The sequence below is a fragment of the Delphinapterus leucas genome, chromosome 1 (genome assembly GCF_059928025.1).
Source record: "Delphinapterus leucas isolate spDelLeu-1000000601 "Yukka" chromosome 1, BTC_Dleu_Yukka2, whole genome shotgun sequence".
Classification (NCBI taxonomy): domain Eukaryota; kingdom Metazoa; phylum Chordata; class Mammalia; order Artiodactyla; family Monodontidae; genus Delphinapterus; species Delphinapterus leucas.
In genome coordinates this window covers 57,182,494-57,205,371 of record NC_143129.1, presented here as the reverse complement: position 1 = coordinate 57,205,371, position 22,878 = coordinate 57,182,494, and the positions used below count along the sequence as shown (strand labels likewise).

The 22,878-nt window shown below is 36.3% G+C and overlaps 1 protein-coding gene across 8 annotated transcripts in view; it reads left to right on the top strand.

Moving 5' to 3' along the window:
• The window catches only part of RALGPS2 (Ral GEF with PH domain and SH3 binding motif 2), a 162,729-nt gene that overhangs the window by 37,888 nt on the left and 101,963 nt on the right, over window positions 1–22,878 (top strand). For all 8 annotated transcript variants that reach the window (XR_016394999.1, XM_089921253.1, XM_089921202.1 and 5 more), the window contains exons 2-4: window positions 1,747–1,891; window positions 7,014–7,118; window positions 8,186–8,236. Coding sequence is in view for 7 of the 8 variants with exons in the window: in XM_089921253.1 (XP_089777379.1) it covers window positions 1,835–1,891; window positions 7,014–7,118; window positions 8,186–8,236 (213 nt within the window). In the remaining variant the exon portion in view is untranslated. The remainder of the gene's footprint in view (window positions 1–1,746; window positions 1,892–7,013; window positions 7,119–8,185; window positions 8,237–22,878) is intronic.

Below are 22,878 nucleotides of genomic sequence, written 5' to 3'. Positions count from 1 at the left end.
TTTAAAAATTCTAGCACGATGTTTTGCTCTTAGCAGGTACTCAGGGTATATCTGAAGAAACGAAGATAAATTTAAGATGTGACTGAAGCCTGCTATATCATTAGTAATACTTTTTAAGCATTTGAAAACCAGCAACATGTTTTGCTACATCTAGGAAACATATTTTAGGCATTCTCATTCATTATTTCTACAGTCAGGATTTTGCTGATGCCCACCAACACGTATTTTGTGAGAGGTATATTTCTAAGGTTTTTGTCTTCTTTAATTAGAAGACTCCCTTGAATTTAAGCCTTGTGTGGATTCATTAGATAGTAGACAAAGTGTGTGTCATTATAATAGCACTCTTACCATGTGTCAGCACTGTTTTAGGTGCTTTGAATATATTAATTAATTTCTGCTTGCCACAGCTCTATGAAGTAGGTACTTATTGCTATCTCTGTTCTATAGGTAAGGAAATTGAACACAGAAAAGGCAAACAGTTTGCTGGGTTCAAACTTAAGCAGTTTTTTTCTAGAGTTTGTGCTTCTAAATCACTGTCCTATATTGCTTCTCCAGAGAGAGGAAACTTAGCATTTCAAGAGAATTATTATTGATACTTCAAACTAAGTTTTTAAAGTGGGTACAATTTTGTAATGCACAGCATAAGGAATATAATCAGTAGTATTGTTAATAACTCTGTATGGTGACAGATGGTAACTAGATTATTGTGGTAATCATTTTGTAATGTGTAAAAATATCAAATCCCTATGTGATACACCTCAAACTAATATAATAATGTAAGTCAATTACACTTCAATTAAAAAGTGGTTATAGTTTTAAATACCTAATTTATAGACACTTAACCATTTCTCTTATGAAAAATATCATAGAAATTTAAAGTTGGAAAGGGACCTTAACTCTGTTTATTTGTGTCATTTTACAGAGAGGAAGAAATTCCCTCCTAGATAGGTGAAGTTACCAACACAGTGATATACAGCAAGTTTTTTGTGGAAAGGGATTAGACTCTCAAGTAAACATTCTGACTTCCAGTAAAGTGGAAAAACTATGGTGGTGTGGAAGGAATATTTGACTAGAATTTTAGATGACTTGAATTTTATTCTTGACCCGTCATTTACCAGCCTGTGTCCTCAGAGGCTGTGTTTGTGTTATATGAGTATCATGATATCTTCCTTAGTCTTATTGGTAGTTGTGAAGATCAGTGAGATAATGGAGTAAAGATACTCAGTAAACTTTAAAGCCCTATACAAATAAATATATCATGTACTGTGGTATTTTTATAACATGCTCCATAATAATTTATTTTTAATTATTCGTGATATCTTTGTAAACTACATTATCAACACTGCTAAACTTATTCAGTGTGGTTGAGTTAGGGATGTCATTTAGATCTCTAAAATTTATTTCATGAGACCATATATTACTTTGCCACATGTTTTTTACACTTTTTCTTAAGACTAAAAAAGCTTTTGAATTTTTCTCACAATAAATGAAAAATTATACCGTTGCTTTGCTGATAAAGAATATAACAGCAACATGTGTTGACCACTGGCCATTTGGTGTTTCTGATCATTTGAAAATAGCATAATAGGATTGTCCTCAAACCAGATTTAGTGATTTAACTGAAGTGAAAAATAGAGTTTAGTAAATTTGAAGTATTTTATTTCTTGGCATGGTGACAGGCATGGGTTTCTTCTCTTAAACTTCCAATAAGACACACAGTTAAAGTTTTCTATTTATTTTTTACAGGAATAATAATGTATTTGTGGCCTTGGACGTGAAGCAATCAGTCTTCTGTTGCTGTTAACTAGCGTCAGGGACTGATGTTGTGGGAAGCATGGACCTAATGAACGGGCAGGCAAGCAGTGTTAATATTGCTGCTACTGCTTCTGAGGTAAGACATTTAAAAAGTTTAGTTGTAAAATTTCTTACCTGGCATTCTGATTTTTTAAGCATTATGATTGGTCACAGATGTAAATCAGAGCTTGAGAAAAAGAGTTACGGATTTTTCAGTTTTCAAAAAACTATTTTCATTGTACCATCCATGTGTTCATTGTACGTTTTAGGAGTTCATCCCTACCTACTTCATATACTTGACAAATCATGATTACTTAAAACCCTTTCTTGGGTTTAGTTTTAAAGAATGCATAGAATTTCTTTTCAAAGTGTTTTTACATTTTATGAACCTTGAGGGCAACAGTACAAGTGGAGCAAAGAATGACATAATATTGACACTGTCAGATCCCTTGATTCCAAGCCTGTTGAAGGAGATCCAAGACCTATTAGGCTGGAATGTTGAAAGCTACTCCAGTGATGTATGTAGCTCAGAGTGTTAAAGATGGAGATAAAGACTGAACTAGGTGCTCACCTACCCCCCCCTTTTTTTTTTGCTTTGTCTGTAAATCTAGGGTACTTGGCCTGCTTTCCTTAATAACTTTTGTATTTAGCTTCTATATTTCTCCTTAATTTTACTCTTACCATAGAGGATGAGAATAAATGTTTATGACACTTTAACGCCTTGACCTCAGAGTTCCTTGATAACTTCATTTTGCCCAAGCCAATTACTTAGGCCTTGCTGTCATTGAAAATATTCTATTCTAAGTCAGTAGTTTCAATTATTTTTCTTATTAGATGATTTCTGTATTTTTTAACATCTTTATTGGAGTATGATTTCTGTATTTTTAACTCTAGCTCTGGCTTCCCTTATGAACTTTATTAAGCATTTCTGATGGATGGACTTTTTACTTACAATATGAACAAAATCAGGTTACTTTGTTTCTATTCTGCTGCACTACCTGTAAAGAAAATAGGCCACCCTCTTTCTCTGACTTTTGTTAGTAGCATCACCGTTTCTTTAGCATCAGAGTTCAGATCTGTAGATTTGGCATTAACCTGCTTCCCCTTGCCCACCACAACCATTTTCACATCACAGCAGGGAGTCTGCTAACAAAACAGAAGTTAGAATCCTCTGTAATGTAATCATCTAGTGACATTTCATCCTGCCCACACTCAAGTGGAGAGGATTACACAGCGGGGCGACCACCAAGAGATAGAGATACCTGGCAGCCGGCTTAGAGCCTGTCCACCACACCTTATCTCTGAGATCTAGTCCTTTACTCCTTATTTCTCCTAGTACCATCTTAGTTTGGTCATTTATTATTTCTTGTCTAGAATGTTATAGTGGCCTTTTATTTTGATCTTGCACTTCTATTCCCTGCTATTTTTGGTACATTTGACTGTAATTCAATTTTAATATTCTTAAAATAGCTGTTATACTTTATTTTATTCCCAAACTGTCCATGGTTCCTCATTACCTACTAACTAAATATTAACTAAATACACATTCAGCGCTGCATTTAAGACTTCCATCAAAATGAGCCTAAATTTTCTTTCTAATGGATTTAACTGCTACTAATTCTTTATGTGAAATTTACATTCTAATGAAAGAATACTACATCTTGTTGATGTTTGTATAAACCCTTAGCCTTTTCTATTTCAAAAAATTAGGGAAGTTTTCTCCTGATTCCCTGAACAGATAGCTTTCTGATTTTTGAAACTATCACTTAAAAAATTTTTTTTAATCATTTTTCCATAAATTTATACATAGCTTTTCTTCCTCCTTGAGACAGGGATTATATATGTTTGTAAATATGTCTGTAATACATGTATATTTACATGGTATTTTTATGACCATATTTCTTGACTATGTTAAATGTATGTGTGCATATGTATAGTATATTTATGACTATGTATCCTGAAACATATGAGCTAGTATTACAGGAAACAGTACACAATTGTTTGTTAAATAAAATAGATCATTTCACTCATACAAAAAATTGTGTTGGCCTTTCTGAAAGTGGATGAATTACATCAGACCTCAGTGTAATATAATTTAGTACATGAGAAGTAAGGGGGGGGCGGGGAAGTCTGCCTTTTAAATTGTCCTCCTGCTGTGGCAAGAAGATAAAATTAAAAATATATGTTTTTCTACCTTCTCTTAAAATAAAGATGTGTTAACATATCAAAATGCAAACTTCACAAATGTGAAAACCTCACAAGTACTTAAGGTATTTGATGGGTGATTGACGACTCCTGTCTCTGCCTTCTAGACTTAACCTTTGTTTAAGCTTCTGGTCAGTAGAGTGGTGGCGAACTTTTTTCAGACATTTAGAAGTGTCAGTAGTTTTTTAGTCTTGTTGTGAATAAAGAATTACTACTATGCACATTATGTCTCAGTACTGCTTAGCTTCTTGTCGTTACCACCTTATTTATTGGTAGTGGGAAAGCAGATAGAAGCACATCACTCATAATTTTTAAAGCCTCTACTAATGGCTTGTAAGAAGGAAAAGAGGAAAATGATTACTGACTTTGATAAGCAATAAGATTGCCATTATGATTTGCTCACTTGTCTTGAATGAGTTAGAAACTTGGAGAAAATTACCAAATTATGTTTAAAATGAATGTATTTACTTGACAATATATTTATTATTTGGTAGTTATTGGATTAGTATATACTGCTTAACTGATGTCTATTTGAATGCTTAACATGAATAAATTTCTATATTTGTCTTGGAATATAAAGTAACATTGTCAACATACTGTAAGCTAGTCTTAGTTACAGAGGTTAAGCACATGGAATAAGATACTATATATGAAATCCATTTATGAGACTTTGGACTTCTGCTCAGACACGTAAAGAGCTTGGAATTCATTACTCCTGTCTTCACAGCTTGATAAAAGCTGAACAAACTGAAAACCAATAACTCCTCTTAGCTGTGTGAGAGAACTGATGTCACAGAGCAAATTGACAGTGATGCCCTGAAAACTGGAGAAAGGCAAATACAGAGAATCACTGTTTACCAAGAGCAGAATTCCCTGGAGCTTACTGTAATTGACAAACTGCTGGAGGCAGTGTGTGGACTAGCTTGAGAGTTAAGAACTCCTGGGGGCTCACTTTTAGGTCTCCCTCCCGACTTCTGTGAGTTTTACCTCCAGGAGCCCCACCAAGTTCTCACAGTGAGGTTCAGAGAAAAATCCCTCCTGTTTCCAGCAGAGGGAGGGGAAAGTAACCATTTTGAAATATACTAGGGGGAAGTAATCATCCTAAAATATGCCCAGCACATTGTATTCCCCACCTGACCTCAGGGGAGACTGCTTTACCAGAGCCTAACCTACTTGCAGAAAGAGAAATACCCAACTCCGGGCCCTCTATATAGCCTTCCTGTCTTACTTTCTAAGGGGAGTCCAGGGTACTGACAAGCACCTAAGGTCACAGCCCAAGGGCACAGGCTCACTAAAGTACCTGATTGTAGGGCAATGGAATGCTTCTCCTCTTCCCACACCTTACCACCACATCAGCATGGCTCCTGTATAATAGTAAAGGATCACAGCTGAAAGAACTGCAAAGCAGGAGTTTCTGGAAAAACCCAGAGAGCAAAACAAGGACACTAGAGGAAGGTGAAGGCACCTCTAACCACAACAAATAGTAAACAGCATAACTCCTATACAAATAAACGTAAACCCTTGCACTAAGGGCCTATTTGCCTCAGTTTCTGTTACCCACTAAATCATGTCTGGCTTTCAGCAAATTTTAAGGCATGCTAAAAGTAACAAAAAAACATAGGCTGAGAGGCAGAGCAAGCAGCACAGCCAGACTCAGATATGGCAAAGATTTTGGAATTAACGGACTGGGAATTAAAATAACCATGATTAATAATGCTAATAGCTCTAATGGAAAAAATTGACAACATGCAAGAATAGATGGATAGTAGAAGCAGGGATATTGAAATCCTAAGAATCAAAAGGAAATGCTAGATATCAAAAACGTCGTTCCAGAAATGACGAGTGACTTTGATTGGCTCACCAGTAGACTGGTGACCAGTAGAGGGCTAAGGAAAGAATCAGTGAACCTGAAGACATGTTAATAGTATCGTCCCAAGCTGAAGTGCAAAGAGAAAATAGAATGAGGAAAATGGAACGCAATATTCAGGAACTGTGGGGCAATGACAAAAGGTGTAGCATGTACGTAATGGGACTGCCAGAAGGAGGAGAAAGAGAAAGGAGCAGAAGAAATATTTGAAGTAATAATGGTTGAGAATGTTCCAAAATTAATGACAGATCCCTTCCTTTGTAATGATTTTGATATTTAGTTGCTACTGCAAGGGAAGTAAAAATGAAGCATAATGACAGGTGCTCAAAATTGATGTATAATAGCTGATAGGTTGACATACATAATATTATACCTCTGTAAACGAAACTTTGGTTAGTTTTTTCTGCCACTGACTGTAGCCTGATATCCTACCACCGTTTAACAGAGAGTGATCTAAATGTTCTTACAGGGATGATACTCTGGTTTCAGCCAACTGATTGCAAAATACACTTTTATTTTGTAGTACAGATGAAGTGGAAATTTAACAGAAATAAGATTTTCAGGGCCAAAAGCCGCCTTTTGTTCTGCATATAGCAACAGCAAATTCAAAATTAAAGCAGAAAATGCTTAAATCTGTACTATAATAAGAAGAAGAGTATCAATTGTACTATCACAGACAGACATTCACTTAACAAACTAGACTGGGTTATTTAGTTAATGTAGTTCTGAATGTTTTCCTGTGGTTTATGTTAGGAAAATAATTTGTCTTTTTCTTAATAAAAATTAGTTTTAAAAATTATAGATGGGTGTATCCTTCTCCCCTAAGTTCTTTTACCCCATTTGAAAATCATTGAACTTGTTATTGATAATATCTTTTATTTCTTTTGGAAATGATAGGATGTCAGGGTGAGGAAACAGACAGGAAAACTTACTCGAGAACCTAAAACCCTAAAGTTGAGGTTAGATTTCAAGTTGCCCGACCCTTTTCCTAGTGCTCTTCCAAGGAAGCAGTGTGTTCTGCCCAACTTTTCTACAGCATTTGTTAACTCACTTTTAGCTTCCTCAGTTTTAAGGCCGGTCTAGTTTCCATGACACTTAACTGCAAGACAGTTTTTAAATGGCTGCATTTTTTTTTTCAATTTAACAGAAAAGTAGCAGTTCTGAGTCATTGAGTGACAAAGGTTCTGAATTGAAGAAAAGCTTTGATGCTGTGGTATTTGATGTCCTTAAGGTTACACCAGAAGAATATGCGGTAAGCCTCCCACCTCTTGTTCTCCAGTTTTTGCACGTAATTTACATATTGGTGCTATTCAGTTAGAATTTGTAGGCCCAACAGAGGAGATTTTTTAAAAAAAAACTGGATGTGGGAATTGATGGGGAGAGTAGCACAACAATGGAGCAAGCAGAGGAATGAACAGGAGAAGGTAAGAAAATCCATTGGTATTTTTAGAGCAGCTTCGTAAGTTACACTATCAACTTGGTAAGTATTATTAAGTATTGACCTTCATGGTAATTGCTTTTGTCCCTACCAATACCACCTCCCCAAGCTAACTGTACTTTATTGACATATGTAAGAAGAATTTTTACTTTTTCCTAAATTAAAAAATTGAAGGCATTATTGCAGTATCATGAAGGATACCTAGAAAAACTTTTAATTCTTAACTGATACAAGTGTTCATTTATTTGTGCTATCTTTTCCCTTTAACTTGTTAGCAGAATATATTGATTTCCTGATATTGCATCACTCTTGCATTCCAGGAGTAAACTGTGTTTGGCCATAGCATATTATTCCTTGGTATATTGCTAGATTTTGTTTTACATCTATAACCACAGTTGAGATAGGTCCATGTGAAGTCCTTCAATATGCGTTGCCACTAGTGTAGAGTCAGTTACTTCTTATAAATTGGGAAGAATACCTTTTCATTAATGTCATATTTTATATTACTGTTTGAGTAGATATGATTTAATAGTCACAACAACAACACTGCTCTATGAACCAGTAGATCCAAGGTTTTTTTTTTAATTTGGATTTAATGTATGACCATGTTCAAATTTTTATAATTATTTTTGTTTATTTTGTAGCTTTACCTTATTTATCTCACAAAACAATATGAATAGGCATGAGATAATTAGAATTAATTATATTTAATGATATAAGGGCTAAATTTTCATTTTTTTAAGCCCTTATAAAACTGGGATTTCTTTCTGGTAAAGATTTGAGTACTCAATATGTTTTAGTACAGAATATAATTTTAATTGCAAATATATGTCACATTATGGAATGTCAAGAAATTGTAATTTTTTTACTTTTTATTTCAGGGTCAGATAACGCTAATGGATGTTCCAGTATTTAAAGCCATTCAACCAGATGTGAGTAGTTTTAAGAACTTTCCTTTAAAATATACAAGATGGTGAATTATAGTATCCCCAATTAAGAAGTTTTAGAAGTGACAAATTACACTTTATATTAATTTTTAAATGTTTAAAGCTTTTGATGTAACTTCTCTGTATATTACTCAGGCCTCAAAAACTCATGTGGCATTCATAGCTATACACTGTTGAGTCATAGATAGTACTGTTTGAATCATTTTGGCTGATTTGGCTTCATCACTTTACTGAAGTATCTATTTTACTGATGAGAAAACAGAATGACATTTGTCCCCGACACACACCTAAGTGTTGGAACTGGCTTTCAGACTCTAAAAACTGATGCTTTTCCCACTCTTGTCAGGTAAGAATATTAATATGATTCTGTATCTCAAAACTAAGTCATTGATAATACCGACATATTCAGCACCATAAGATATTTTTTTAGTTCTTCTGGGAACAAAATATAGTGTATTTGTTGCAGTATTTTCAAGTCAACTATAACATAGATGTTACAGAAAACATCTGTATCTTCAGTGGTATAGACAGTATTAGTCCTGTGTTTTTCAAGTGAGTTACTTAATGTCTGAGTATTTCAAGTCTGTCACTTAACAAAATGAAAGGATGGGCCTGAATGATCTCTGAGTCTTTGTCATTTCCACAACTCTGTGTTTTTCTAACTTTCCTCCCTTACCATGGAGGGCACCCTCAATAGAACCATTAGTTTAGCAACAGAGGAAGAGAAACAATCTAGTCTATAAATAAGGCACAAACAGAAAATGGCTTTTGTATTTAAATGACAGTAACTGAAATATTCATTTCCTCACATCCCCGAACAAAACAAAGCAAACTAAATTCTTTATAAAAATTACATTTTTTTGCCCTGAAGTTCAGCCATCTTCTCCTTAGACATATTTTTTTCCTTTTTTTTTTTTTTTGCGGTACGCGGGCCTCTCACTGTTGTGGCCTCTCCTGTTGCGGAGCACAGGCTCCGGACGGGCAGGCTCAGGAGCCATGGCTCACGGGCCTAGCCGCTCCGCGGCATGTGGGATCTTCCTGGACCAGGGCACGAATGCGTGTCCCCTGCATCGGCAGGCGGACTCTTAACCACTGCGCCACCAGGGAAGCCCCTATTTTTTTCCTTTTGAATAAACTGCAATTACTATATTTCTGTTTCACACAACATTAGTACCATCCAGTAGAAATATAATGTGAACCATTTCTATAACTTTACATTTTCTAGTAGCCACATTACAAATTAAAAAGAAACAAGTAAAATTAATTTTAATAATTGTACTTAACCTACTGCATCCAGAATAATTATCATTTCAACTTGTAATCAGTATAAAAATTACTGAGATGTTGTACTCTCTTTTTTCTGTACTAAGCCTTTGAAATTCAATGTATATTGTATAATTACAGCACATCTTTATGTGGAGTTGCCACACTGCAAGTGCTTGTGCTTGATAGTCATTTGTGGAGAGGGGTTTGACATTGAAGATCTAGACAGTGACTGTTACTTAAGGACATAAACTTCGAGTCAATGGGAAATCTTTATTTCCCTGGGACATCTAACAGTGCTTTGTAAACTTCATAGAAGTGAACCTTAAAAATTCCCTTGACCCCACTTCCTGATCTAATTTAACACCAACCCCACTGATTTTTTTTTTTAACCTAAGTATCTTATTTATCCATTCTCTCTCTACTCTCAACACCCCAATCCAAGACACCATTGTAACTCAGCTGAATTACTACAGTGTCCTCTTACCTGATCTGTCCATATCCACCCTGACCCTTCTAAACTTTCTCTACCCAATAGCCAAGGTAATCTTTTCAACATGTAAATCTGCCCATCGGATTCCTCTGCTTATAATGCTTCAGTGGCTTCCTGTCACTCTGAGGGTAAAGACAAACTATCCTAATATCGTCTACAGATCTCTTCAAAGTTTTGCCTCCTCTTACCCATTCCAACCTTATCTTACACCTTTTCCACCTTTTTCTGGTCTCACTACAGTGGCCTTTTAGCCCCTCTCACCACTGAGCCTGTGTACATCCTAGTTAACTGCTACTCATCCTTCAGTTCTCAGATCAAGTTTGACTTTCTCAGGTGAGCTTTTCTTCTCTTCCTACAGGCTCTCCCAGCACTTCCTAGTTCTTCACTGGACTTGTCAGTTGCAGTTTTACATGTATGTGTTGTGGTTCAACAAGTATTTACTGAGTGTCTGTTCTGTGCTAGGCACTGGCTTACAGCGCTGAAGAGACTAAAATTCCTGCCCTCATGCATCTTACATTTGAGTGAGGTGAACTAGCACTGTGTCATGAAAAACATGGAACAAGCCAGAAGAGGACAGGGCGGCGTAAGGGCAGTGGGAGCTGTGATTTTAGATAGGATGGTCAGAAAGGCTTCACTGAAAAGGTGCCGTCTGAGAAAGACCTGAACGAGGTGAGAGAGCAAGCCGTACTGGTGTTTAGGGGAAGAGTGTTCCAGGCGGAGAAAACAGTACGGATACTTACTACCGTAAGTTTCGTTCTTAGTTCTTTTGGGAGCAAAATATAGTGTGTTTGTTGTAGTATATACAAGTCTGCAGCGGCCCTGGATACTTTTCATTATACTTTTATTTTATGACTTTATAATATGACTGTGTGTTGTATTTTAGAGACAAGAAAGAAATCAAGGAAGGCATTTTATTTTTTTTAAAGGAGACTAACACTTATTATGCATCTACCCATTGTAAGCCATTTATTATGCTCACATAAGGGAAAAGATTACTGGTGTGAGGTGTGAAGCCCAGGGCAAAAGCCAGTGAGCTGCAGTGAGTGAGCGCGAGGGTCTAGTAGAAAGTGAGAAACGTAGAGAGGGCTGGATGGCATGGTGCCTTGAAAACCATTCCTCTGAAAAAGATCGGAAGGTAGGGGAGGGTTTTGAGCAAACAAGTGACATTTTCTGACTTGGGTTTTAAGTAGCTCTTCCTGACTACTGACCAGGGTATGGGGGGAGGCAAGCCTGGGGGTGGGGAGGGGCTGGTACCAAGAACTGAATCAAGGAGACCAGGTGAGAGATGAAGGTGGCTTGCATCAGGGTGTGAGGGAAGAGGTGGTGAGAAGTTGTCAGGCACTGTATGTGCAAGAGGAGTCAAGGATGATGACAAGGTTTTTGGCCTGACACCGGACACATGTAGTTGATAGTCTCTGAGATGGAAAATTATTAGTATTGTGTTCATAGCTCCTGGGGCTGCCATTTATATAGAATAGACAGTGTAGCCTGTGGAGAAGGGCCAGAGGAGCAGGTTTTGAAGGAAGAGCCTGAGTTCAGCTTTGGACATGTTTAGTTTTACCTGCCTGTTGGACAGCCACAGAGAATGTTAAGTTACGTAACATATACTAGCATATATTTTCAGTTCAGACTGGAAGTGTAAGCTTGGGAGTTGTCAGTGTAGGGATATTTAAAGCATAGGTGAGATTACCAAGAGAGTGAATACAGATGCAGAAAAGAAGGGACCTATTTAGTGTTGAGGAGGAGCTAACAAAAGGAACTGAGAAGCAGCAGCCGGTGATTTAGGAGGAAACCTAGGTTAGTGTGAAATTCGATGAACCAAGTGAAAGACATTTTTAAGAAGGAAGGCGTGATCAGGTACAGAGTGGTGTTAACCATGTGCTTCTTTGTTTATTGCTTTTGCCACTTCTGCTAGGTTTTAAGCTACATGAGGACACTTAGGTCGGATAATTTTGCTTTCACTATTTTATCTGTCTGGCATGTAGCAGGCACTCAGTATTTAGAATGAGAAAATGAACAGTGTTTAGTAAATGTTTGTTCAATGAGAGAATGTCTTAAAAAATTGAAATAGGAACCCTTGGAAGAAAAGCTGTAGCACCAAAATATTCTGATGTATCCATCTCATATAATCATCAAGATTACATTAAATCTGGCAGCGTAAACAGGACTTTGTCATCTGGCAGAAAAATGTTTTCTAATTTATCCTGAGATATTTAAGACATACAACAAGGCATAGGTAATGAGATGAACCTCTCATCTCAACCTTCAGCCTAAGCAGTACTGTTGAAGCCACTCTGCGTCCTCCCATATTCACCTCTCTTCCCTCCTCCCACCAAAGGAACCACTATCCAGTATTGATCTGTATCATTCCTGTGCATTTAGGTACAGATTTTCTGTAAGTATATGTATCCCTTAGCAATATGTGCTTTTGCAGGTTTCAGATTTTTTTATGTAAGTGGTATCCTGTTTTTTTTTCTTCTTTAGCTTCTTAGGTCTAACATCATTGACTAGCATCCATGTTTATACTCTAGGGCATTAATTACTGAGTTGTAGCGCATTAACATCCTTAAATTTATTAAATACTGCCAAATTGTTTTCCATGTTGTTTGTACAGATATTGTTTATTATGTGAAACTCTTGCTATTGATCACTTTAACAGAAGATTTTTTAAGCCACGATGGTGGCCAATCTAATGTACTAGTCTCATTTATTAGCATAAAATGGTGTCTACCTTATTATGTAGTTAGAATATTAACTTTACTAAAGAATGAATTATTTTTGTTAAATCCAAATTTAACCTCAGATATGAAAAGATAGTGTTATCACTGAACCCAGTAAATTTATCTTCATGTTTCTGCCCATTATACCAGTGTTCGTTCTACTTTATATATAATTTTATGTAAAACTTAAAAAACTATATATATATATTATGAGACTATTAAAAAGATCTTTAGTTAAGTTACACTAAAACTGTTTCAGTCAAAACTCATTATTATGTGTGAATATCCACATGTAACTTTATTTCAGGTGATGATTTATTCACATTTTCTGAAATAAAATGTGTTCTAAATTTGAGCTTTGAAGATTATAGATTCTGAATCCAACTATGTGGTTTAGTGATTTTTCTTGCAAATTGGTGATTGAACCACACAGGTCTCACTCAGTTTTCTACAATAGAGGCAATTTCTGAGTTATTTGAAACTTATTAAAATATATAACTCCTATTAATTCTGTTCCCTAAGTACGTCCCTGTCATTCTTACCAGTTTGTGGCATTCTGTATTCCCAAGTCTTTCATATCAAGCAGAATTTGTTTAAACTTTTGTCCCTAAATTTATTCTTGACTTGTAGAAAGAAAGGGGCAGCTATAAGAAGCACAGTTGTTTTCTCAGAATAAAGCTGCTTATCTGCCTGTCTGTTACACTGTCTACCTCAGAATTGCTCAGGGAAAAAAGAAAAATTCCAAGCCTTTTATTTCCCTCTAAAAACTATTGGCCTTATCTTTGAGATGTTAAAAATTATTTTTTATTATATAGGGACTGGCCTTAGTCGTCCGTAAAATACTGGACAACGAAATCACATCTTCAAGTAAGCAGATCTGAAGCAAACATAATGCTAAGTCTGGTTTTTCTCCAACCTTGTATCACACTTGAAATTACCTCAGAGTGAAGGAAAACAAAAGAACAGATTTCGACACTTTGTTTCTTAGTTTTTTGTTTTATGGTAGAGAAGAATAGAAAAACATGTTCACCAATGAAAAGAATTTAATGGTAAAGGAAAAGTCCAGTAATTTTAAAAACTACTTAGTAGGAATATAATTACATGTTTGCTCTGGTTTTAGTTTCTAAGGTCCCCTGTCTGAGTGATTTGTACCATTTATCCATTTTTAATACCAGTCAGAAACCTTCGAGTCATTCTTTTCCCTTCTCCCTGCATCCTCTTTCCTCTGTTCTCCAGTATCTCCGGTCGATTTTACTTCCTAAATAACTTTTCTCCCCTTCCTTATGAACTCTGAAGGGTATTTATTAAAAGAGCACAGTGTTTTTTCAGGGCTGCAGCTCATTGGCTCTAGAAGTATGAACATTCCTTAGTGCCTGTACATGGTTGCTGGGCCTGAGACAGGTCTCAGCTCAATCTGTTATCTGTATATACTGGTGGATCCCCCTTCATCTGAACACTTTGCCCTGATATTCCCATAGTTAGTGCTACAGAAATCCTAAGAATCTTCACTTGCCCATTGTCCCAAGCAGCATGGCCAAATTTGGAAGCTTCTATGGATAGTGTGATCCCTCTCACACAAAACCAGTCTTTTCATTCTTCTCCCCTCCTCCTAATAGGTAGCCATTTCTTAGTGATAGGGACTGGAAGGAAACACAATAATATGGTTGCTGGCACTGAAGTTATACTGATTACAAGGAAGGAGAAAAGTTAGTAGCCCCAGCATCTGCACTCACCCTCTGTTAATATGTCCTTACAACTCTCACTTCCACAGAGTTGCTCACTGTCTTTTTATTCCTGTTGTTCTTTAAGTTAAACCAGTTTTGGGGGTAAATTTCCATGTACTTTGCTGCCTCTTTTTCTTTTTTAATCAGTGTCCAACATTCACAGCTCTCTGAATGGGTGCTCAGAAAATTCTTAATTACTTAATTTCACTTCCTTTAAAATTTATTTTAAAGCCCTTTGAATCCCAAAAGATAATTTTTAGTGGCAAAACATAAAAGCAATGAGCCAGAAGAGATGCATTCTTGTTTCAGCTTTGCCATCTATAGATTGTGCCAGTAATACAACCTATTTCATATCTTCAGCCTTTCTTAAAAAAAAAAAAATTAAATGTGTGAAATAAGGGATTTTGGACTACTTGACCTTTAAAATACCTTCTAGGGACTTCCCAGTGGCACAGTGGTTAAAGAATCCACCTGCCAATGCAGGGGACACTGGTTCAAGCCCTGGCCTGGGAAGATCCCACATGCCACAGAGCAACTGAGCCCGTGCGCTTCAACTGCACTCTAGAGCCTGCATGCCGCGACTACTGAAGCCGCGAGCCACAGCTACTAAAGCCCACGCGCCGGGAGCTGGTTCTCCACAACAAGAGAAGCCACCGCAATGAGAAGCCTGTGCACTGCAACAAGGAGTAGCCCCCGCTCACCGCAACTAGAGAAAGCCCGCGCGCAGCAACAAAGACCCAGCACAGCCAAAAATAAATAAATAAATTTTATTTAAATAAATAAATAAAATAAAATACCTTCTAGGTCTTTTGAGAAATTCCTGGAAGTAGAATAATTTTGGGGGGTGACTTCAGAGTAAGAGCTTCAGTTAAGTGTAGCTGTCAATCAGTAATAAACAGGACTTTGACCAAAACTGCAGAAGTCTTAAGGAGGTGATAACTGTTGGGGGTGGTCATAAGTCAAGTTCTTAGAGATTGGGGGTCTCACTAGAACGTAAATTCCACAAGGGCAGAAACTTGTCTGCTCTTTTCACTGATGTATCTATAGTGCTTGAATAATACTTGTTCAGTATTTGAGTTTGATGAGTGACCATTCCAAGGCTTTATCCTGTACAGCCTACAGGCATATCGTCTTCCATTGTTTATCATGTTTGGAGTTATTTTTGCAAAAGTCTGTTACCCAGTCCAAGAATGTAACTTTTATAAAATAACACTCATTCTATGGAAGCAGAATTTTTTTCCCCTCTGCCCACAGTTCAGAACCATTTTCTTCCCTAGTATGAATTCTTCAGTGTTCAGTAAGGGCGAAAGTTTACCATAAGGGAAACACTCATTAATTTCAAGTATGAATTTTCTGGTATTTAGTTGAAGCTCAGCTCTTGTTAAAGTTTTCCCACATTTCTTATATGCATAGGTTGCCCCAGTATGATTTCTCTTCTGATTGTGAAGGTTTTTTTTCTTTTAGAAAGCTCTTACACATTTACAGGGCTTCCTTCCATTGTGAGTTCTTTCATGTTGAGGAAGCAATGACTGTATTCTGAAGATTTTTCCATGTTTATTACATTCATAGGATTTTGGGGTTTTTTTTCTATTATGAATTCTCTGATGCTCTATAAAGCTTGTATTTCTCCTGGAGGCATTGCCACGTTCATTACGCCGATGGGGTTTCTCTTCAGAATGAGTATTACGTTATTCAACACAGATGAGTTATGACACAAAGCTCTCCTGCAATCAGGCTCTCTCTCCAATAGCAATTCTCTGGTGATTTTGATCAGTCTTAAGTAAGGGGGGTGAACTGCGCTTGAAATCTGTACTGTAGTCATTACGTTGAATAATGTTTACCTCTCTCATGAGGTTCCCAAGTGTTTATAAAGTGACAGGCTCTGACTGAAAGTCCTGTGATGTGTATTACATTCAAAGAAGAAAGTTCCACACTTTATTCTGGTAGGTCAATATAATAAGTCATTTAGATTATATCAATAAACACATTAAATACAAAGGATAGATAAGGCCCTCCTGTATAACTGGGATACACTAGAGATTGAGGAAGAATTCTGGTTAAATGAGGGAAAGTACATAATAGGTCATTCTGAATCTTATTAAAGCATTTCCGGAAAACTTACAATTGAGCTATTTCTGACAATATGTATAAAGAGCTTTCTCTATGCGAAATTTCTTCTGTATGCAAACAGCCTATAATCTTGGCAACATCCAAAATTCCAACATCAGGAGTATCGTAATTCTATCCTTGTTTTAATGAAAATTATCATTTTCATTAGAATTAAAATGTAAAAATCCATGAATATAGTGGGAGGTTTGAAGAAAGCAAAGAAGACATGTGACTCTTCTTGTGGACTAGAAAAAGCTAGCTGTTTGTTTTGTCAGTTCATATTATTGCTGTTCCTTACTGCGAACTTCCTTTATATACAGTCAGGGCAGGCTTAGATTAGAACTAGGGAAGATAACTGTTGACTAGGAGAGTAGGTATATCACAGTATCAGTGGCAGAAGATAGCTTCTGCCTTTCTCTCTGATCTCCCTATAGAGGTGGCTTTAAGGTATTGGAAGGAGGGAGGTTGGGGGAGGAAAGAATGTGAGTACATTACATTACAGAAAAGTGAGGTGGTGGTTTTGATTTAACATATTCCATTAGAATTATATAGTTTCAGGGCTTATTCAACCCATTAAGAATATAGGAATCGCGGTGAGCCCCTCATCTCAGGGTGAGCGCTCATCTATGGCTGAGACTTCTTTCCAAAGAGCCATACAGGCTGAATGCTAATGGCTGTATTATGCCCCTGTAAAGCTTCCAGCTTTTGAGCCTAGGAATGCCTCAGCAGCAGTCATCTTCTCACTCTGAGGGCCCCCACACCCCACAGTCTTTTACAAATTCCATTGCTTTTTCTTTCCTTGCCTCAGTCTCTGTCTACATGCTGGTCTATATTGGCCTTTTCTCTTCTTCTATCTATAGGTATCCCTACAACATCACCCTTAGAGCAGTGCTTTTAAAAGTGTTGGAACCTACAAGATGAAATTTAGATCAAGAATTTGACTTTACAGAACAAACCTACAAGACGTAAGAGAAGCTGTGGCTCCTGTGAAATTCAGTAGTTCTTTCATAGGGTAGGTGGTCATCAGTTGTGGTGTTTGCCTTCCCACGTGCTTCCAAAATAACCTGTTTAATGGCTCAAAATGAGTCCATGAATATACTTTCAAATACACTTTTAATGACTCTTAAGAAATCGCCTTTGTATATGTGAGTTACTGTTAGAAGATTTCTTTTCACTGCCTGATTTAAAAATTGAATGTTGAATCCATTTGAACAAATTTTAAGAGGCATCAAGGCGGTTCTGTTTCATTTAGCCTTTGCTAAAACAGAGGCTTATTTACGCAGTGTACTCAACTTGAATCAGTCTTATTCATAAGTCAGACCCCCCAAAAAACGTCTCTTGAGTCACTAAGTTACTTTTTGGTGTTCGTGGGAAATGGATTAGTATAGAATAACTTGACCTGGCTGATAAGCTGTCAATACAAGATGATCTGGTAGGAGAATTTATTTCTTAGATTGTATAGTGTCACTTGGAGAAAGAGTCTAGGTTCTGAGACAAAAAGAGACAGAGACAAAGGGAAAAGCATCTTTTTTCTCACAGAGATATTTAGTGGCTATTGGGAGGTTGGGATGGGGCAGGGCAAAATTCCTTTAAGGCCAGTTAACCATAAATGCATGTCAAGGTTTAAGAAGAAAGTACTGGATGAGTTCTTGGAGTCCCAGTGCAATGCCTACTTCATAATCCATTAACTTGGTTTTTGTTTTCGTTGTTTTTTAAACTTTTTATTTTGAGGTAATTACAGTTTCACAGGAAGTTGCAAAAAATAGTACAGGGATAATTTTAGATTCACAATATCAAACCCAGGAAATGGATGTTTGTACAAGACATGTCTGTATAGTTCTGAACCGTTTTACCTTTTTTTTTTTTTTTTTTAAATTTATTTTTGGCTGCGTCGGGTCTTCGTTGCTGCGTGTGGGCTTTCTCTAGTAGTGGCGAGCGGGGGCTACTCTTCGTTGCGGTGCACGGGCTTCTCATTGTAGTGGCTTCTCTTGTTGTGCAGCACGGGCTCTAGGCGCGTGGGATTCCGTAGTTGTGGCATGTGTGCTCAGTAGTTGTGGTGCACAGGCTCTAGAGCGCAGGCTCAGTAGTTGTGGTGCATGGGCTTAGTTGCTCTGCGGCATGTGGGATCTTCCCGGACCAGGGCTTGAACCCATGTTCCCTGCATTGGCAGGCGGATTCTTAACCACTGCGCCACCAGGGAAGGCCACGTTTTATCACTTGTGTAGATTTGTCTTATTGCTACCCCCATCCAGATACAGAACTATTCCATCACCACAAAAGATTTCTCATTTGTGCTACCCCTTTATAGTCACACCCATCCTACTCCCACCCTCATTCCCCACCATCCTTAACTCCTGGCAGCCACTATGCTGTTCTCTATCTTTATAGCCCGAGTTTGTTGTTGTCTTAGATGGGCTAGTAATGTAACATTGTTTCAAAGGGGAAATGTTTTCTGAAGCAGAGACTACTAAAGTTTTTAAGAACCTGCTTGTTCTTATTTTTTAATTATAAGTTTCTTTAGGACGGAGGGCTCCAATGGAATTTTAACCTATTTGCTCCCAAGTAATGTGACTGGAGGTTCATTTAACTCCTGCCTTCTTTCAGTCTGCTTCAAACAGAGTTTTATTAAAGGGGAAAAGCATTTTTTCATTAAGCTAATGGTGTTGAAATGTCCCAAAAATTGAATGGATTTTTCAAAATGTCTTAGCGTTTCTTAGTCGAGGAATCAGAAAAGCATTAAAAAAAAATTTTAATGTAAAAAATAAGGCCACAATTCACTAATACCTTTGTCTGTGTTCCTTATCATAATAAATTATAATGATAAAGATAGGATCAAATGAGTTGATATGTCTAAAGCACTTAGAACAGTGCCTGGCACATAGTGATCTCTATGTTAGTTTTAACTATTATTTTTATTGCTGCTGTTAAGACATATGTTCTCAGGAAGAAAGGACTTTTTAAGCACAAAATCAGAAGATGAGATCACGCAGAAAAGGACAGGTGTATTGGCTACTTTAAACAAACAAAAGCCAGCCCCCATATGCACATAAAGAAGATTGGGAAGATGTTTACATAGGTTTATTCGGGTGGTGGGTTTATAGGAGATTTACGGCCCCCTAACCCCCATTTTCTATTTAACAAATACATTTAGCGACCATGATTCCTCTTACAGTTGGGGAAATTAAAGTATAATATATAGAAAGAGAATTAAATATACCTAGTTTTGATATGACTCTTGTGAACTGACACTCAGTAGTGCTAGTATAAATGATTCAGTATTTCAGAAGGGCAGTTTGACAAGGATCAAGGCCTTGAAAGGTTCCTACTCTTTGACCTAGTGATTTCACTCCTAGGACTATATATTTAGGAAATGATCAGAAATGTTGGAAAAGGTGCAAGAATGTTCATTATAGTGTAACCTTACTTATAATAGGAAAATGCCTTATCAAATGGCTTGATAAGTTTAATGGCAATTTGTTAGAGACACTTTGATTATAGAATTAATATAAATATGGAAATTAACTGGTTAAAAAAAAATTCAGAGTTGATGGATTTAAATCTAGGAATTTTGTCCTAAACTGTGACATCTTTATATGGTTGTATAAATAGGCTGTGATTTTTAGAAAGAACAAACATGTCTTCCAGAAGTTTGATGTTTTTAATATAGTTATTATATGTCATTTTATGTGAATATCTACCACTAAATATTTTCTGTCTCTACAGGGAGATGATGTGCAATGAGCATGTATCTAGGCTGAGTATCAAGTACCAAAAATTTCTTTTACTGTAGAGTTGCTTCTGTCATTTTTTTTTTCCGTCAGTAATTTCGAATTTGAAAGTTGCAATTTAATTTTAGCTTTAAAAAAAGTAATTCATATCTTCAGAGCATTTACTGTTTATCTATTGTGTTAAAGTGATACTTTTCATCACTTTCTTCAGTATTCCCTGTCTCAATTGCTCAAGCCAGAAACTTGGGAATTGTAGTACTTCTGGATACCTCATTCTTAGCTTACACTGTGTGGATCCAGTTTTTGACCAAGTCCTGCCTACCTCCAAAATATCTTGAATATTTTACCAGTTTTTTTCAATATCCACTGACACTACCCTACTCAAGGAACATTACCTTTTTCTTGAAGTATTATAATATCATCACAACTATTTCCTCAGTCTTCCCTTGAATCAATTCATTCTTTTTTGTTTCTATTTTATTTTAAAATTTTATTGAAGATATGCATATATCATGTTTAAGAAGCCATATATTTCCATAGGAGAACAAAATACAGCACTATCCTGTTGCTCCCACCCTTCCAGCCTCCACCCTTGAGCCCCACGCCCATCCAAGTCTCTTTGTGTTTCTTATTTGGAGGAATTTATGTTTTTAAGATAATATGTCTAAATGCCTATTGCTTATGATTTTTCAAATTTTGGATATGATTTATTGATTCTCTACTATAGAAGATGATTTCAGTCTCTTATTTTCTCTTCCTCTCACATTTACACAATTTACTTCCTCCTCTTTCTGTGTAGTTATGTCACAATTTTGACATGAGTAAGTAATACTGGCTCAACCATTCTTTACAAGTGTAGAGAAAGCTAAAGAACAGTTGAGCCATGATTACTTACTTAAATTTTGTTTTCCTTGAGCTAAATAACTTACTTTAGCTTTCTCTACATTTGTCACTAATTTTTCTGCCAGAAGTGAATGTAGTGAGTGTGTTTTCTCAATGTGTTCAAACACTCCAGATATTGCTTCATCTTTCAGAGATGTCTATCTTCGAATTTCCATCCTTGCTACTTACCATCTGGACTGTTGTTCTTAAGGTCTGCTCATTGCTTTGTCCCAGGATCTCCCTTTACTGTTTATCTGGGAATTTCCAATATTTTCTTTCTATGTTGGTTCCTCGGTTTCCTGGATCTTGTCTTCCTTTTTCTTTGCTAGTTTGTTTTGATGGAACACATATTCTACTAGCTCTCTGATAATAGGTGCATATAAGGCAAATTCTCTTGAGACTTTCATGTCTGAAAATGTCTGTGGTATACTTTCATACTTAATTGATTTTTTTGTTGGATAAAGAATTCTAGGATTTTGAAGGCTTTGTTTCAGTTGTCTTTTAACTTCTAGGGTTGCTATTGAGATTTCTGATACCTTCTGATCCCTGTTTTTCTGTAGGTGATCTGTTTTTGTTTTGTTCTGTTTTTGAACTGATAGATTTTATGATTTCTTTGTCTCCAGTGTGCTACAGGTTTTTGATGCTAGGCCTTGGTTTGAGTCTTCTTTTTCTTTTTCTTTTTTTTTTTTTTTTTTAATCTTTTGTAATGGGCATTAGACAGGTCTTTTGTCCTTCAAGTTCTGGAGGTATTTTCTTGAATTAGCATTTTTTTTTTTTTTTTTTTTGGTAAGTTACTTTCCTCTATTTTCTCTGTATTCTCTTAAAATTCTTTTTATTATTCAGAAGTTGACTCTAATGGACTCTTCTAATTAACGTAATATTTTTGCTCCTACTTTTAGCTTATTGTTTAAAAGATATTATCACCTTTATCTCACAACTCTTCTGTTGATTTTTAAATTTCTTGTATTATATTTTCATGTCCAAAAGTTTTATTTTGTTTTCTAAATATTTCTTATTTGTATCCTTCTGTTTTTGCCATTTAATGGGAGAAATATCTGTCTGAAAGTAATAATTATATGGTTTTGTCCTTTTCTTTTCTCAGTTTTCTTTTGTTCTCTGCCCTAACTTGATTTCTTCAGAGGTTTTTCTTTTTTCCTATGGATTCTGTCTCTTTCTGGTGGTGGTGGTTGTATTACAGCAGGGTTCTTAACCTATTTTGAACCTTGAACCCTTTTGGCAAACTGAAGCTTCTGGAACTGAATCCTTCTTTAATATCAAAGGAAATCAGTCCTAATAAGATACACTTACAAAAATATTTTTAAAAACTGTTCTATGGCAATATATGTGCCTCTTTATTAACATATTAAGTAAGATTTATAGGTGATGAGATTACAACTTCAAAGTAGTGATGAGGGTAAATGATATTTTTGAGATATCTGTACCAGTTGTAATGTGCTATGAAAATATCTGATTTTTATTAGTGACAAAGTCACATGTATTGACAATTCTTCTATAATTTGTAGCCTGCATGTATAATTAAAAGGAACGTCATTTCAGTTAGAGGTTAGTGTAAAACAAAAATTTAATTTTTTTTTTTTTTTTTACATCCAAGTTCTTGTGCCCTTTGAATTCTATTGATAGACCCTGTGGGGGATCAAACACCCCTTTATTAGAGGTTTCTTCAAATACCTGGGGTCGTTGGCTGTCA